The sequence below is a fragment of the Pristiophorus japonicus genome, chromosome 16, assembly GCF_044704955.1.
Source record: "Pristiophorus japonicus isolate sPriJap1 chromosome 16, sPriJap1.hap1, whole genome shotgun sequence".
Taxonomy (NCBI): domain Eukaryota; kingdom Metazoa; phylum Chordata; class Chondrichthyes; family Pristiophoridae; genus Pristiophorus; species Pristiophorus japonicus.
The window spans coordinates 138009152-138027088 of NC_091992.1; the positions used below are offsets into that span (position 1 = coordinate 138009152).

A 17937-nucleotide genomic window follows, 5' to 3' on the forward strand; every position below is an offset into this window, starting at 1 on the left:
TAACCCACATTATCACACTGTGCCCACAGGTTTAACCCACATTATCGCACTGTGCCCACAGGTTTAACCCACATTATCACACTGTGCCCGCAGGTTTAACCCACATTATCGCACTGTGCCCACAGGTTTAACCCACATTATCGCACTGTGCCCACAGGTTTAACCCACATTATCACACTGTGCCCACAGGTTTAACCCACATTATCACACTGTGCCCGCAGGTTTAACCCACATTATCACACTGTGCCCGCAAGTTTAACCCACATTATCACACTGTGCCCGCAGGTTTAACCCACATTATCACTGTGCCCGCAGGTTTAACCCACATTATCACACTGTGCCCGCAGGTTTAACCCACATTATCACACTGTGCCCACAGGTTTAACCCACATTATCGCACTGTGCCCACAGGTTTAACCCACATTATCACACTGTGCCCACAGGTTTAACCCACATTATCACACTGTGCCCGCAGGTTTAACCCACATTATCACACTGTGCCCGCAAGTTTAACCCACATTATCACACTGTGCCCGCAGGTTTAACCCACATTATCACTGTGCCCGCAGGTTTAACCCACATTATCACACTGTGCCCGCAGGTTTAACCCACATTATCACACTGTGCCCACAGGTTTAACCCACATTATCACACTGTGCCCGCAGGTTTAACCCACATTATCACACTGTGCCCGCAGGTTTAACCCACATTATCACACTGTGCCCACAGGTTTAACCCACATTATCACACTGTGCCCACAGGTTTAACCCACATTATCACACTGTGCCCGCAGGTTTAACCCACATTATCACACTGTGCCCGCAGATTTAACCCACATTATCACACTGTGCCCACAGGTTTAACCCACATTATCGCACTGTGCCCACAGGTTTAACCCACATTATCGCACTGTGCCCGCAGGTTTAACCCACATTATCACACTGTGCCCGCAGGTTTAACCCACATTATCACAATGTGCCCGCAGGTTTAACCCACATTATCACAATGTGCCCGCAGGTTTAACCCACATTATCACAATGTGCCCGCAGGTTTAACCCACATTATCACTATGTGCCCGCAGGTTTAACCCACATTATCACTATGTGCCCGCAGGTTTAACCCACATTATCACTGTGCCCGCAGGTTTAACCCACATTATCACACTGTGCCCGCAGGTTTAACCCACATTATCACACTGTGCCCGCAGGTTTAACCCACATTATCACACTGTGCCCGCAGGTTTAACCCACATTATCACACTGTGCCCGCAGGTTTAACCCACATTATCACACTGTGCCCGCAGGTTTAACCTACATTATCACACTGTGCCCACAGGTTTAACCCACATTATCACAATGTGCCCGCAGGTTTAACCCACATTATCACACTGTGCCCGCAGGTTTAACCCACATTATCACACTGTGCCCACAGGTTTAACCCACATTATCACACTGTGCCCACAGGTTTAACCCACATTATCACTGTGCCCACAGGTTTAACCCACATTATCACACTGTGCCCGCAGGTTTAACCCACATTATCACACTGTGCCCGCAGGTTTAACCCACATTATCGCACTGTGCCCACAGATTTAACCCACATTATCGCACTGTGCCCGCAGGTTTAACCCACATTATCGCACTGTGCCCACAGATTTAACCCACATTATCGCACTGTGCCCGCAGGTTTAACCCACATTATCACACTGTGCCCACAGGTTTAACCCACATTATTACACTGTGCCCGCAGGTTTAACCCACATTATCACACTGTGCCCGCAGGTTTAACCCACATTATCACACTGTGCCCGCAGGTTTAACCCACATTATCACACTGTGCCCGCAAGTTTAACCCACATTATCACACTGTGCCCGCAGGTTTAACCCACATTATCACTGTGCCCGCAGGTTTAACCCACATTATCACACTGTGCCCGCAGGTTTAACCCACATTATCACACTGTGCCCACAGGTTTAACCCACATTATCGCACTGTGCCCACAGGTTTAACCCACATTATCACACTGTGCCCACAGGTTTAACCCACATTATCACACTGTGCCCGCAGGTTTAACCCACATTATCACACTGTGCCCGCAAGTTTAACCCACATTATCACACTGTGCCCGCAGGTTTAACCCACATTATCACTGTGCCCGCAGGTTTAACCCACATTATCACACTGTGCCCGCAGGTTTAACCCACATTATCACACTGTGCCCACAGGTTTAACCCACATTATCACACTGTGCCCGCAGGTTTAACCCACATTATCACACTGTGCCCGCAGGTTTAACCCACATTATCACACTGTGCCCGCAGGTTTAACCCACATTATCACACTGTGCCCACAGGTTTAACCCACATTATCACACTGTGCCCACAGGTTTAACCCACATTATCACACTGTGCCCACAGGTTTAACCCACATTATCACACTGTGCCCGCAGGTTTAACCCACATTATCACACTGTGCCCGCAGATTTAACCCACATTATCACACTGTGCCCACAGGTTTAACCCACATTATCACACTGTGCCCGCAGGTTTAACCCACATTATCACACTGTGCCCGCAGGTTTAACCCACATTATCACACTGTGCCCGCAGGTTTAACCCACATTATCACACTGTGCCCGCAGGTTTAACCCACATTATCGCACTGTGCCCGCAGGTTTAACCCACATTATCACAATGTGCCCGCAGGTTTAACCCACATTATCACTGTGCCCGCAGGTTTAACCCACATTATCACACTGTGCCCACAGGTTTAACCCACATTATCGCACTGTGCCCACAGGTTTAACCCACATTATCACACTGTGCCCGCAGGTTTAACCCACATTATCACACTGTGCCCACAGGTTTAACCCACATTATCACAATGTGCCCGCAGGTTTAACCCACATTATCACAATGTGCCCGCAGGTTTAACCCACATTATCACTGTGCCCGCAGGTTTAACCCACATTATCACACTGTGCCCGCAGGTTTAACCCACATTATCACACTGTGCCCGCAGGTTTAACCCACATTATCACACTGTGCCCGCAGGTTTAACCCACATTATCACAATGTGCCCGCAGGTTTAACCCACATTATCACACTGTGCCCGCAGGTTTAACCCACATTATCACACTGTGCCCGCAGGTTTAACCCACATTATCACACTGTGCCCACAGGTTTAACCCACATTATCACACTGTGCCCGCAGGTTTAACCCACATTATCACTGTGCCCGCAGGTTTAACCCACATTATCACACTGTGCCCGCAGGTTTAACCCACATTATCACACTGTGCCCGCAGGTTTAACCCACATTATCACTGTGCCCGCAGGTTTAACCCACATTATCACACTGTGCACACAGGTTTAACCCACATTATCGCACTGTGCACACAGGTTTAACCCACATTATCACACTGTGCCCGCAGGTTTAACCCACATTATCACACTGTGCCCGCAGGTTTAACCCACATTATCACACTGTGCCCACAGGTTTAACCCACATTATCACTGTGCCCACAGGTTTAACCCACATTATCACACTGTGCCCGCAGGTTTAACCCACATTATCACACTGTGCACACAGGTTTAACCCACATTATCACACTGTGCCCGCAGGTTTAACCCACATTATCACACTGTGCCCGCAGGTTTAACCCACATTATCACACTGTGCCCGCAGGTTTAACCCACATTATCACACTGTGCCCGCAGGTTTAACCCACATTATCACACTGTGCCCGCAGGTTTAACCCACATTATCACACTGTGCCCACAGGTTTAACCCACATTATCACAATGGACCTGCATCAGAAGGAGATCCAGGGCTTCTTCAACATTCCTGTCGACAACCTGCGTGCCTCGCCATTTCTCCTGCAATACATCCAGGATGAGGTGAGATTGTGGGACCTTTCGCCACCTGCTGGGGGGCACAGCAAGCTGCACCTAGCTTCTCCATGTACTTGCTGATGTGCTGTTTTCAGATCGAATTAGACAGTGTGATTGAGGTTTACCAGGTTACCATTTGGACAGTTATGTTTGTGCCATCTCTTTGCTGGAGAAATTCAGAACTAATCCCACTGCTCCACTCTCTATAATCCTGTACCTTCATCATGTTCAAATATTCATTCAATTTTCCCTTTAAAAGATGCTACAGTCTGGCTCAGCCATTCCCTGTGGAAAAGCATCCCATGCTCTAGTAACCCTCTGTGTAAAATAAACTCCTTCCAACCTCTCACTTTTGGTAATTTTATATTGCCCACTGCTTGTACGGACTCCCCCACCAGAGCAAGTAGGTTTCCCCAATCACTACAAAACCAATCATTTTAAAACCTCGATTAAATCCCCTCCTTGCCTTCTCTGTTCTAATGGCAATAATAGTATCTCGTTTCACCCGATAATTCTTGTTCCCATTCTTGTACTCTCCTGCTGAATCAAGGCTGTCCATCACTATGACTTCCATGTCCTGTCCATAATGGGGCATCCAAAATTGCACACCGCAATCTGTGGTCTGGCCACTGCCTTGTGCCAACCAATCCTTACTTCATTACCTGTCTACTCCATGGCTCTCAGTCCAAACCATCTGTATAAACTGAGTACAACTGGCCCCAGCACTGACCCCCAGGGTGGGACCCTCCCACCTTCTCCAATCTCAGCAGCACCCGTAACCTAAACCTTTACATTCTGTACCTCAATCAACTTTCAATCCACGTTTCTACATTTCTCTTCAGCCACGTGTAGGAGTGTTTGTAACATAGAAAGTAGGCTATTCGGCCCTTCGAGCCTGCACCACCATTCATTATGATCATGGCTGAACATGCAACTTCAGTACCCCATTCCTACTTTTTCTCCATACCCCCTGATCCCTTTAGCTATAAGGACTACATCTAACTCCCTTTTGAATATATCCAATGAACTGGCCTCAACAACTTTCTGTGGTAGAGAATGCCACAGGTTCACAATTCTCTGGGTGAAAAAGTTTCTCCTCATCTCGGTCCTAAATGGCTTACCCCTTATCCTTAGACTATGTCCCCTGATTCTGGACTACCCCAACATCGGGAACATTCTTCATGCACCTAACCTGCCCAATCCCGTCAGAATTTTATATGTTTCTATGAGATCCCCTCTCATTCTTCTAAATTCCAGTGAATATAAGCCGAGTTGATCCAGTCTTTCGTCATATGTCAGTCCTGCCATCCTGGGAATCAGTCTGGTGAACCTTCACTGAACTCCCTCAATAGCAAGAATGTCCTTCCTCAGATTAGGAGATCAAAACTGAACTCAATACTCCAGGTGTGGTCTCACCAAGGCCCTGTTCAACTGCAGTAAGACCTCCCTGCTCCTATACTTAAATCCTCTCGCTATGAAGGCCAATATGCCATTTGCTTTCTTTACTGCCTGCTGTACCTGCATGCCTACTTTCAGTGACTGATGTACCATGACACCCAGGACCCGTTGCACCTCCCCTTTTACTAATTTGTCATCATTCAGATAATCTGCCTTCCTGTTTTTGCCACCAAAGTGGATAACCTCTCACTTATCCACATTATACTGCATCTGACATTTATTTGCCCATTCACCTAACATGTCCAAGTCACCCTGCAGCCTCTTAGCATCCTCCTCACAGCTCACACCGCCACCCAGCTTAGTGTCATCTGCAAACTTAGAGATATTACATTCAATTCCTTCATCCAAATCATTAATGTATATTGTAAATAGCTGGGGTCCCAGCACGGAACCTTGTACCCCACACTGGTCACTGTCTGCCATTATGAAAAGGACCCGTTTATTCCCACTCTTTGCTTCCTGTCTGCCAACCAGTTCTCTATCCACGTCAATACATTACCCCCAATACCATGTGCTTTGATTTTGCACACTAATCTCTTGTGTGGGACCTTGTCAAAAGCCTTTTGAAAGTCCAAATAAACCATATCCACTGGTTCTCCCTTGTCCACTCTGCTAGTTACATCCTCAAAATTCCAAAAGATTTGTCAAGCATGATTTCCCTTTCATAAATCCATGCTGACTTGGACCAATCCTGTCACTGCTTTCCAAATGCGCTGCTATTTCATCTTTAATAATTGATTCCAACATTTTCCCCACTACTGATGTCAGGCTAATCGGTCTATAATTACCCGCTTTCTCTCTCCCTCCTTTTTAAAAAAAGTGATGTTACATTAGCTACTCTCCAGTCCATAGGAACTGATCCAGAGTCGATAGACTGTTGGAAAATGATCACCAATACATCTACTATTTCTAGGGCCACTTCTTAAATACTCTAGGATGCAGACTATCAGGCCCCGGGGATTTATCGGCCTTCAATCCCATCAATTTCCCGCACCAACTCTCTGACAGAACTCTTCACTTCGTCCTATCCACTGCCCTTTATCATTTGTTCTTATAATATTTATCCACTTCCTTTTATAAAAGGTTCCATTGCTGTTTCTGGATGGGATTTCCATGTCCCAACAATCTGGTTTGTACTAAATAAATTCTTCGAGAACTGGACTCTGTATTCAAACTGTGACCTAATCACTGCTTTCTGTTGGTGTAGCATTCTCTCCTCACTCAATGCCCTTGCTGTTCATCGATGTAACTCCTCTGCAGTAAAATTCGATCCTCCCACTCCCTGTGGTTGCCAGCTCCTTGAGTCCTGTGAGCGACCACTTTAACCACAAGTTTTGTGAGACATTATCTAATGTCCACGTCTGACCTCCCCAAAGACTATCGGCGAACTTGTGCAGTGCTCCGTTCACTATGGGGTTCACTACTGGTTGGAGCCAGCTACGGCCGTGTGAATTATAGACCCCATACTGATGCAAATTCAAACTCCAGCACTTTCTCAAGCTGTTCATTTCTTTCTTACAGATTCATGATTACAGGAATGCAATTATTGTTGCAAAGTCCCCAGCTGCTGCCAAGAGGTAAGGAGGATCTGTTCTCATCCATACAGTAGCTAGGACCCGGAGTGTAATCCCCATGCCCCCCCCCCCCCCCCTCTCTAACCCCCTCCAGACCTACAACCCTCTGAACTCTCTGCACTCCTCCTGCTCTGGCCTCGTGTTCCCCAATTTTAATTGGTCCACCGTTGTTGGAGCGAGCCCCACATACCTGTCCTAATCTCCTTGTGTGGCTCGGTGTCACATTTTGTTTAATTTACGCTCCTGTGAAGCACCTTGGGACGTTTTACTACATTAATGGCACTATTTACCGTATATACTCGCGTATCATGCAACTTTTGAAGACCTAAATTGTAACCTAAATTTGGGGGGTAGCATGATACGCGAGATACAAAATTTGCGGGTGTGAAGTGCTGGCCAAGATTAGGCTGTTAGGCAGTAAACACACGAATGCCCATTTTTCTTGCTTCTCGTAAAGCATAAAGTCTTATTTTAGATCGTGTTATAATATAACCATTTTCTCGATTTTCGGACACCCACTTTGATACTTTATCTTCTAAATGCGGCCAATGACATTTCGACCCGCGATTTGCGCATTTATAGGAAGGAGTTTCCTTCAATTTTTCTTTGTTTTCTCCAGTTTCGGACACAGCTTTCTCCGACACCAAACAGCTTTAACGTTGTTGCTTTGTTCCACTTCGGCAACAACTTGCAGCTTAAATTTGGCAGTATATTTCTTCGCAGATCTTTTCTCCATAGTGGCTAAGGGTAGAATGTAAAAATATATTTGTCATAGTTTACTACCTTAGATGAGATTTGGAACGAAATACGGTAACTGTTTATTATCGTAATGAGAAACAGCAAAACAGCTGTTTCTCATTCGGTTGTTTACGGCGGAAGAGTCGTTTCATGATTCGGTTGTTAAGGTCTGTATTCGATCGTTGTTATGTGTTAGGGTACTTGTTACGTGTTGGGTACTTGTTAAACTTGTTTGAAAGCCTAGCCTAGTGTCATCTGGTATCTCAAAAAAGTGACTCGCATGATACATGGGATATATGATAAAATCATGTTTTGGGGACAAAAATTTAGGGGTCGCATGATACGTGAGATCGTAGGATACGCGAGTATATACGGTAAGTAAATAAGACTTGTTTTGAAGTATAATGACACACAACGGGCATTTTGTATACAGGCATTCCATAATCTACAAGCATCAAGTGAGATATATGAGCAGTTAATCTGTTTGCTGAGGAGGCCTGAAACATTAGGCGAGTGCCTTGCTCTTCATTCAAGTAAAGCCATCCATGTGAGCAATACTAACAGGCAGACATAGTCTCAGTTTAGTGTCTCATCCAAAAGACTGCCCCTCCGGCAGTGCGGCTCCCTCGCTCCCGCCCCCTCCGGCAGTGCGGCTCCCTCGCTCCCGCCCCTCCGGCAGTGCGGCTCCCTCGGTCCCGCCCCCTCCGACGCTCCCTCGGTCCCGCCCCCTCCGGCGCTCCCTCGGTCCCGCCCCCTCCGGCGCTCCCTCGGTCCCGCCCCCTCCGGCGCTCCCTCGGTCCCGCCCCCTCCGGCGCTCCCTCGGTCCCGCCCCCTCCGGCGCTCCCTCGGTCCCGCCCCCTCCGGCGCTCCCTCGGTCCCGCCCCCTCCGGCGCTCCCTCGGTCCCGCCCCCTCCGGCGCTCCCTCGGTCCCGCCCCCTCCGGCAGTGCGGCTCCCTCGGTCCCGCCCCTCCGGCAGTGCGGCTCCCTCGGTCCCGCCCCCTCCGGCGCTCCCTCGGTCCCGCCCCCTCCGGCGCTCCCTCGGTCCCGCCCCCTCCGGCGCTCCCTCGGTCCCGCCCCCTCCGGCGCTCCCTCGCTCCCGCCCCCTCCGGCGCTCCCTCGCTCCCGCCCCCTCCGGCGCTCCCTCGCTCCCGCCCCCTCCGGCGCTCCCTCGCTCCCGCCCCCTCCGGCGCTCCCTCGCTCCCGCCCCCTCCGGCGCTCCCTCGCTCCCGCCCCTCTGGCCGGGTGCCCCCCCTCCCCCCCCCCCCCCCCCCCCGCTCCCGCCCCTCAATGAAGTGACAGCTGGACTATGTGCTTGAGTTCTGCACTGAAGTTTGCACCCATGTCTTTCTGACGGAGCTAGGAACCACCTTTATCCAAACTACAAATTTTGAAAAAGCATCTGGACTGTGGGATGGACCTGTTCATATGGATAACCCTTTATATTTATGGCCCCTAGTTTTGGTATCGCACGCAAGTGGAAACATCTCGTGTATCAACGCTAAAGAACCTTTCATAATCTTAATGACCTCTATTGGGTCATTTCTCAGTTTTCTCTCCTCGAGAAAAGAGCCCCGGCCTCTTCAGCCTTTCCTGATGGATATAACCTCTCAGTTCTGTTTCATTCTGGTGAATATTTGATGCACCTTCTCTAGTGCCTCTATATTCTTTTTATAATTTGGCGATCAGAACTGTTGACAGTACTCCCAAGTGTGGGATAGCGAAGGCTCTCAACATGTTTTTAACAAGAGGTTGAGAATATGGACTGCAGGATGAATGATCAAACTAACCATGGTGCAGGAGGCCATTCAAGTGGGGGAGTGAAAAGGAAAGTGGTGTGGTAGGCGGCAGTATAGTCAGAGGGATAAATACTGTTCTCTGTAGCCACACCCGGGAGTTCCAAAGGTTGTGTTGCCTGCCAGGTTCCAGGGTAAAGGATGTGTCCTCACAGCTGGAGAAGAGCTTGGAGGGGGAGGATCCAGTTGTCGTGGTCCATGTAGGAACCATCGACATAGGTAGAACTAGGAATGAAGTTCTGCTGGGAGAATTTAAGGAGCTAGGGTCGAAATTAAAATGCAGAACCTCACGGCTGCTAATCTCTGGATTGTTACCTGAGCCGCGCACACATTGGCATAGGGGCAAAGATTAAATGCCTGGCGACGGGGGTTTCAATTCATGGAGCACTGGCACCACTGGGGAAAGGGGATGTTCCATGGGGATGGGCTGTACTTAAACCGGGCTGGAACCAGTGTCCTGGCGAATCACATAACGAGGGCGATAGGTCGGGCTTTAAACTAATGAAGGGGATTTGGGAGGATTGTGAAAAGGGTAAATTGAAAAGCAGTAAGAGAAATGTAAAGGCTGCAGTTATCTGGGTGAAGATAAGCAGAGTGGGTCAGGAAGGGACAGAAAGGGCACGAGTGACTAAATTGACATCAGGGAAAAATAGAAAAAAGCTAAAGGTACTATATCTGAGTGTACGAAGCATTCGCAAAAAAATAGCTGAATTAATAGCGCAGATAAAAATAAATAGGTTTGATTTAATAGCCATCACAGAAACGTGGCTGCAGAGTGACCAAGGTTGTTAACTAAATATTCCAGGATATTTGACTTTTAGAAGAGATAGACAGAATGGAAAAGGAGTGCAAATAGCACAGATGATAAAGGAGGGAATAAAGAGAGAATGGATCTTGGCTCGGAAAAACAAAATGTAGAATCAGTTTGGGTGAAGCTAAGGGACATGGGACATAAAACACTATTGGGAGTGGTCTATAGGTCCCTAACAGTGGCTGTAGTGTCGGGCAGATTACAAAGCAGGAAATTTGAGATGCATGTGACAAGGCTTATACAGTAATTATAGGGGACACTAACTTTCATATAGACTGGGCAAACCAAATTTGCAGAAAATAGTGCAGAGGAAGTGTGGAATGCAATCAAGATAGGTTTCTAGATCAGTATGTCAAGGAACCTATGAGGGAATTGGCTATTTTAGATCTGATACTGTGCAATGAGACAGGGTTAATTATTAACCTTGTAGTAAAGGAGTCTCTGGGGAGCAGTGATCATCGTACGATTGAATTTTATGTTGAGTTTGAGAGTGAGCCTGGAACTAGGGTCCTGAACCTGAACAACGCAAACTACATAGGTATGAGGCGCGAGTTGGTTAATGTAGGTTGGGAAACTAGATTAAAAGATATGACCGTGGAAAAGTAATGGCAAACATTTAAAGAAATACTACATAATTTGTAACGAATACACGTTCCCTTGCGGAATAAAAACACCACTGTAAAAATGGTCCAACTGTGGCTAACAGGAGATATTAAAGATAGCATTAGATCAAAGGAAGAGGCTTATAATGTTGTCAAAATCGGTATTCACTAAGGAGGATACAAACAACCTTCCGGATATAAAAGGGGTCAGAGGGCCTAGTAAGAAGGAGGAACTGAGGGAAATCCTTATTAGTCGGGAAATTGTGTTGGGGAAATTGATGGGATTGAAGGCCGATAAATCCCCAGGGCCTGATGGACTGCATCCCAGAGTACTTAAGGAGGTGGCCTTGGAAATAGCAGATGCATTGACAGTCATTTTCCAACATTCCATTGACTCTGGATCAGTTCCTATCGAGTGGAGAGTAGCCAATGTAACCCCACTTTTTAAAAAAAGGAGGGAGAGAGAAAACAGGGAATTATAGACCGGTCAGCCTGACCTCAGTAGTGGGTAAAATGATGGAATCAATTAGTAAGGATGTCATAGCAGCGCATTTGGAAAGAGGTGACATGATAGGTCCAAGTCAGCATGGATTTGTGAAAGGGAAATCATGCTTGACAAATCTTCTGGAATTTTTTGAGGATGTTTCCAGTAGAGTGGACAAGGGAGAACCAGTTGATGTGGTATATTTGGACTTTCAGAAGGCTTTCGACAAGGTCCCACACAAGAGATTAATGTGCAAAGTTAAAGCACATGGGATTGGGGGTAGTGTGCTGAAATGGATTGAGAACTGTTTGTCAGACAGGAAGCAAAGAGTAGGAGTAAACGGGTATTTTTCAGAATGGCAGGCAGTGACTAGTGGGGTACCGCAAGGTTCTGTGCTAGGGCCCCAGCTGTTTACATTGTGCATTAATGATTTGGACGAGGGGATTAAATGTAGTATCTCCAAATTTGCGGATGACACTAAGTTGGGTGGCAGTGTGAGCTGCGAGGAGGATGCTATGAGGCTGGATAGGTTAGGTGAGTGGGCAAATGCATGGCAGATGAAGTATAATGTGGATAAATGTGAGGTTATCCACTTTGGTGGTTAAAAACAGAGAAACAGACTATTATCTGAATGGTGACAGATTAGGAAAAGGGGAGGTGCAACGAGACCTGGGTGTCATGGTACATCAGTCATTGAAGGTTGGCATGCAAGTACAGCAGGCGATTAAGAAAGCAAATGGCATGTTGGCCTTCATAGCAAGGGGATTTGAGTACAGGGGCAGGGAGGTGTTGCTACAGTTGTACAGGGCCTTGGTGAGGCCACACCTGGAGTATTGTGTACAGTTTTGGTCTCCTAACTTGAGGAAGGACATTCTTGCTATTGAGGGAGTGCAGCGAAGGTTCACCAGACTGTTTCCCGGGATGGCGGGACTGACATATCAAGAAAGACTGGATCAACTGGGCTTGTATTCACTGGAGTTCAGAAGAATGAGAGGGGATCTCATAGAAATGTTTAAAATTCTGACGGGTTTAGACAGGTTAGATGCAGGAAGAATGTTCCCAATGTTGGGGAAGTCCAGAACCAGGGGTCACAGTCTAAGGATAAGGGGTAAGCCATTTAGGACCGAGATGAGGAGAAACTTCTTCACCCAGAGAGTGGTGAACCTGTGGAATTCTCTACCACAGAAAGTTGTTGAGGCCAATTCACTAAATATATTCAAAAAGGAGTTTGATGAAGTCCTTACTACTAGGGGGATCAAGGGGTATGGCGAGAAAGCAGGAATGGGGTACTGAAGTTGCATGTTCAGCCATGAACTCATTGAATGGTAGTGCAGGCTAGAAGGGCTGAATGGCCTATTCCTGCACCTATTTTCTATGTTTCTAAAAATAGCAGTAAGCCTGAGGTTTGGGAGGATTTTAGAATTCAGCAAAGGAGGACCAAGAAATTGATAAAAGAAAGGAAAAATAGAATATGAGAGTAAACTAGTGAGAGACACAAAAACAGACTGTAAAAGGTTCTATAGGTCTGTAAAAAGGAAAAGATTAATGAAAGTAAATGTGGGTCCCTTACAGGCTGAGACAGGAGAAATAATGGGGAATAAGGAAATGACAGAGAAATTAAGCAAATACTTTGTGTCTGTCTTAATGGAAGAAGACACAAAAAACTTCCTGGAAATAGAAGAGAACCAAAGGTCTACCGAGAATAAGGATCTGAAAGAAATTAGTATTAGTAAATAAATAGTACTGGAGAAATTAATGGGACTGAAAGCCGATAAATCCCCTGGACCTGATGGCCCACATCCTCGGGTTTTAAAAGTGGTGACTATAGAGATCGTAGATGCATTGGTTTGTATCTTCCAAACGTCCATAGATTCTAGAGCGGTTCCTGCAGATTGGAAGGCAGCAATTGTAACGCCGATATTTAAGAAAGGAGGGAGAGAGAAAACAGGGAACTACAGACCAGTTAGCCTGACATCAGTCGTAGGGAAAATGCTCGAATCTATTATTAAGGGCACTTAGAAAATAACAATAGGATTTGCCAGAGTCAACGCAGATTTAGAATCGTAGAAATTTACAGCACGGGTGGAGGCCATTTCGGCCCATCGTGTCCACGCCGGCCGACCAAGAGCTACCCAGCCTAATCCCACTTTCCAGCTCTTGGTCCATAGCCCTGTAGGTTACGGCACTTCAAGTACACATCCAAGTATCTTTTAAATGTGGTGAAGGTTTCTGTCTCTACCACCCTTTCAGGCAGTGAGTTCCAGATTTATGAAGAGAAAATCATGTTTGACAAATCTGTCGAGTTTTTTGAGGTTGTAACTAGTAGAATAGATAACGGGGAACCAGTGGATGTGGTGTATTTGGATTTACTGAAGGCATTCGAAAAGGTGCCACATAGGTTATTAAAGTTAGGGCTCATGGGATTGGGGGAATATACTAGCATGGATTGAGGATTGGTTAACGGACAGAAAACAGATTAGGAATAAACGGGTCATTTTGGGGGTTAGCAGGCTGTAACTAGTGGGGTACTGCAAGGATTAATGCTTGGGCCTCAGCTATTCACAATCTATATTAATGATTTTGGATGAGGGGACCAAATGTAATATATCCAAGTTTGCTGATGATACAAAGCTCGGTTGGAATGTAAGTTGTGAGGAGGATGCATAGAGGCTTCAAGGGGATATAGACAGGGTAAGTGTGTGGGCAAGAACATGGCAAATGGAATATAATGTGGAGAAATGTGAAGTTATCCATTTAAAACAGAAATGAGGAGGAATTTCTTCGGGTGGTGAATCTTTGGAATTCTCTACCCCAGAAAGCTGTGGAGGCTGGGTCTTTGAATATATTTACGGTGGCGATACAGATTTTTGAATGATAAGGGAGTCAAGGGTTATGGGGAGTGGGCAGAGAAGTAGAGTTGAGGTCATGATCAGATCAGCCGAGATCTTATTGAATGGCGGAGCAGGCTCGAGGGACCAGGTGGCCTAATCTTGCTCCTATTTCTTATGTTCTTATCCACTTTGGTAAGAAAAATAGAAAAGCAGATTATTTTTTAAATGGTGAGAGATTGGGAAATGTTGGTGTTCAGAGCAATCTGGGTGTCCCTGTACACGATGGTACAGCAAGCAGTTAGGAAAGCAAGTGGTATGTTAGCCTTTATTACAAGAAGATTTGAGTATAAGAATATAGATGTCTTACTGCAATTACATAGGGCCCTGGTGAGACCACATCTGGAGTATTGTGTACAGTTTGGGTCTCCTTATCTAAGGAAGGATATACTTGCTATAGAGAGAGTGCAACGAAGGTTCACTAGACTTGATTCCTGGGATGGGGGATTGTCCTATGAGGAGAGAGTGAGTAGACTAGGCCGGGACTTCGGCGAGAGGCCTATAAAAGGCACAGCAGGGAGTCCGGGGCCCAGCGTCGAGGAGGTGCATGGAGAGGCGTGGCTTGTGCAGCTACAGGGAGAAGGCAAAAAAGAACTAGAAAGAAATAGAAAGGTGACGTCACAGCCAAGGGGGTAAGTGATTGGCTGGTGATTGGTGAGTAGTTTTTATTTTTTCTTTTCAATAACAGTGAGTAAACTTTAGCATTGTTGTTGCCAATTTAAGTGTATCTAAGGGTTAAGTCATGGCAGGAGAGCTCGGTCACGTGATATGCTCCTCCTGTACCATGTGGGAACTCGGGGACACTTTTGATGTCCCTGACGACTACATGTGCGGGAAGTGTATCCGCCTCCAGCTCCTGACGGTCCGCATTGCGGAATTGGAGCTGAGGGTGGATTCACTCTGGAGCATCCACGATGCTGAGAATGACGTGAGTAGCACGTGTAGCGAGTTGGTCTTACCGCAGGTGAAGGGTCCACAGCCAGATAGGGAATGGAAGACCAGCAAGAAGAGCAGTGCAAGGAAGGTAGTGCAGGGGTCCCCTGTGGTCATCCCCCTGCAAAACAGATACACCGCTTTGAGTACTGTTGAGGGGAATGACTCATCAGGGGAGGGCAGCAGCAGCCAAGTTCATGGCACCGTGGCTGGCTCTGCTGCACAGGAGGGCAGGAAAAAGAGTGGGAGAGCGATAGTGATAGGGGATTCAATCATAAGGGGAATAGATAGGCGTTTCTGCGGCCGCAACCGAGACTCCAGGATGGTATGTTGCCTCCCTGGTGCAAGGGTCAAGGATGTCTCGGAGCGGGTGCAGGACATTCTGAAAAGGGAGGGTGAACAGCCAGTTGTCGTGGTGCACATTGGTACCAACGATATAGGTAAAAAAAGGGATGAGGCCCTACGAGACGAATTTAAGGAGCTAGGAGCTAAATTAAAACGTAGGATCTCAAAAGTAGTAATCTCGGGATTGCTACCAGTGCCACGTGCTAGTCAGAGTAGGAATCGTAGGATAGCTCAGATGAATACGTGGCTTGAGCAGTGGTGCAGCAGGGAGGGATTCAAATTCCTGGGGCATTGGAACCGGTTCTGGGGGAGGTGGGACCAGTACAAACCGGACGGTCTGCACCTGGGCAGGACCGGAACCAATGTCCTAGAGGAAGTGTTTGCTAGTGCTGTTGGGGAGGAGTTAAACTAATATGGCAGGGAGACAGAGGGAAACAAAATGGAGACAAAAGCAAAAGACAGAAAGGAGATGAGTAAAAGTGGAGGGCAGAGAAACCCAAGGCAAAAAACAAAAAGGGCCACTGTGCAGCAAAATTCTAAAGGGTCAATGTGTAATAAAAAGGCAAGCATGAAAGCTCGGTGCCTCAATGCGAGGAGTATTCGGAACCCAGGAGAGGGCTCTGAGCTAGTTAGAGTGGGTGAAAGCTCAGATGAACAGGACCCCAAGAAAGAATGCAAAAGGCAGGAGGCAATAGAGCAGAGTAGCACTGGGGTAAGTGTAAACCACAAGGTGATAGAAAGGGACAATATGTATGAATATAAGGGGGCTGCAGGAGGGGTCAAAATTAAAAATCATGGTTTAAAAACTAGTATTAAAACACTCTACCTAAATGCACGCAGCATTCGAAATAAAGTAAATGAGTTGACGGCACAAATCATTACAAATGGGTATGATTTGGTGGCCATTGCAGAAACGTGGTTGCAGGGTGGCCAAGACTGGGAATTAAACATACAGGGGTATCTGACAATTCGGAAGGATAGACAAGAAGGGAAAGGAGGTGGGGTAGCTCTGTTAATAAAGGATGATATCAGGGCAGTTGTGAGAGACGATATTGGCTCTAATGAACAAAATGTTGAATCATTGTGGGTGGAGTTTAGCGATAGTAAGGAGAAAAAGTCACTGATGGACGTAGTTTATAGGCCCCCAAATAATAACTTCACGGTGGGGTGGGCAATAATCAAGGGAACAATGGAGGCATGTGAAAAAGGAACGGCAGTAATCATGGGGGATTTTAACCTACATATCGATTGGTCAAATCAAATCGCACGGGGTAGCCTGGAGGAGGAATTCATAGAATGCATACGGGATTGTTTCTTAGAACAGTATGTTGCAGAACCCACAAGGGAGCAAGCTATCTCAGATCTGGTCCTGTGTAATGAGACAGGAATAATAAACGATCTCCAAGTAAAAGATCCTCTCGGAATGAGTGATCACAGTATGGTTGAATTTGTAATACAGATTGAGGGTGAGGAAGTAGTGTCTCAAACGAGCGTACTATGCTTAAACAAAGGGGACTACAGTGGGATGAGGGCAGACTTGGCTAAAGTAGACTGGAAACACAGACTAAACGGTGGCACAATTGAGGAACAGTGGAGGACTTTTAAGGAGTTCTTTCATAGTGCTCAACAAAACTATATTCCAGTGAAAAAGAAGGGCGGTAAGAGAAGGGATAACCAGCCGTGGATAACCAAGGAAATAAAGGAGAGTATCAAATTAAAAACCAATGCGTATAAGGTAGCCAAGGTTAATGGGAAACTAAAAGATTGGGAAAATTTTAAATGACAGCAAAGAATGACTAAGAAAGCAATAAAGAAAGGAAAGATAGATTACGAAAGTAAACTTGCGCAAAACATAAAAACAGATAGTAAAAGCCATTACAGATATATAAAATGGAAAAGAGTGACTAAAGTAAATGTTGGTCCCTTAGAAGATGAGAAGAGGGATTTAATAATGGGAAATGTGGAAATGGCTGAGACCTTAAATAATTATTTTGCTTCAGTCTTCACAGTGGAAGACACAAAAACCATGCCAAAAATTGCTGGTCACAAGAATGTGGGAAGGGAGGACCTTGAGACAATCACTATCACTAGGGGGATAGTGCTGGACAGGCTAATGGGACTCAAGGTAGACAAGTCCCCTGGTCCTGATGAAATGCATCCCAGGGTATTAAAAGAGATGGCGGAAGTTATAGCAGATGCATTCGTTATAATCTACCAAAATTCTCTGGACTCTGGGGAGGTACCAGCGGATTGGAAAGCAGCTAATGTAACGCCTCTGTTTAAAAAAGGGGGCAGACAAAAGGCAGGTAACTATAGGCCGGTTAGTTTAACATCTGTAGTGGGGAAAATGCTTGAAGCTATCATTAAGGAAGAAATAGAGGGACATCTAGATAGGAATAGTGCAATCAAGCAGACACA

At 46.4% G+C, this 17937-nt stretch overlaps 1 protein-coding gene across 1 annotated transcript in view; it reads left to right on the forward strand.

Annotated features, from left to right (window-relative positions):
- Window positions 1–17937, forward strand: part of LOC139226876 (phosphoribosyl pyrophosphate synthase-associated protein 1) — a 58554-nt gene that overhangs the window by 16743 nt on the left and 23874 nt on the right. Inside the window, exons 6-7 of the mRNA XM_070857978.1 lie at window positions 3784–3899; window positions 6873–6928. Coding sequence (XP_070714079.1) covers window positions 3784–3899; window positions 6873–6928 — 172 coding nt within the window. The remainder of the gene's footprint in view (window positions 1–3783; window positions 3900–6872; window positions 6929–17937) is intronic.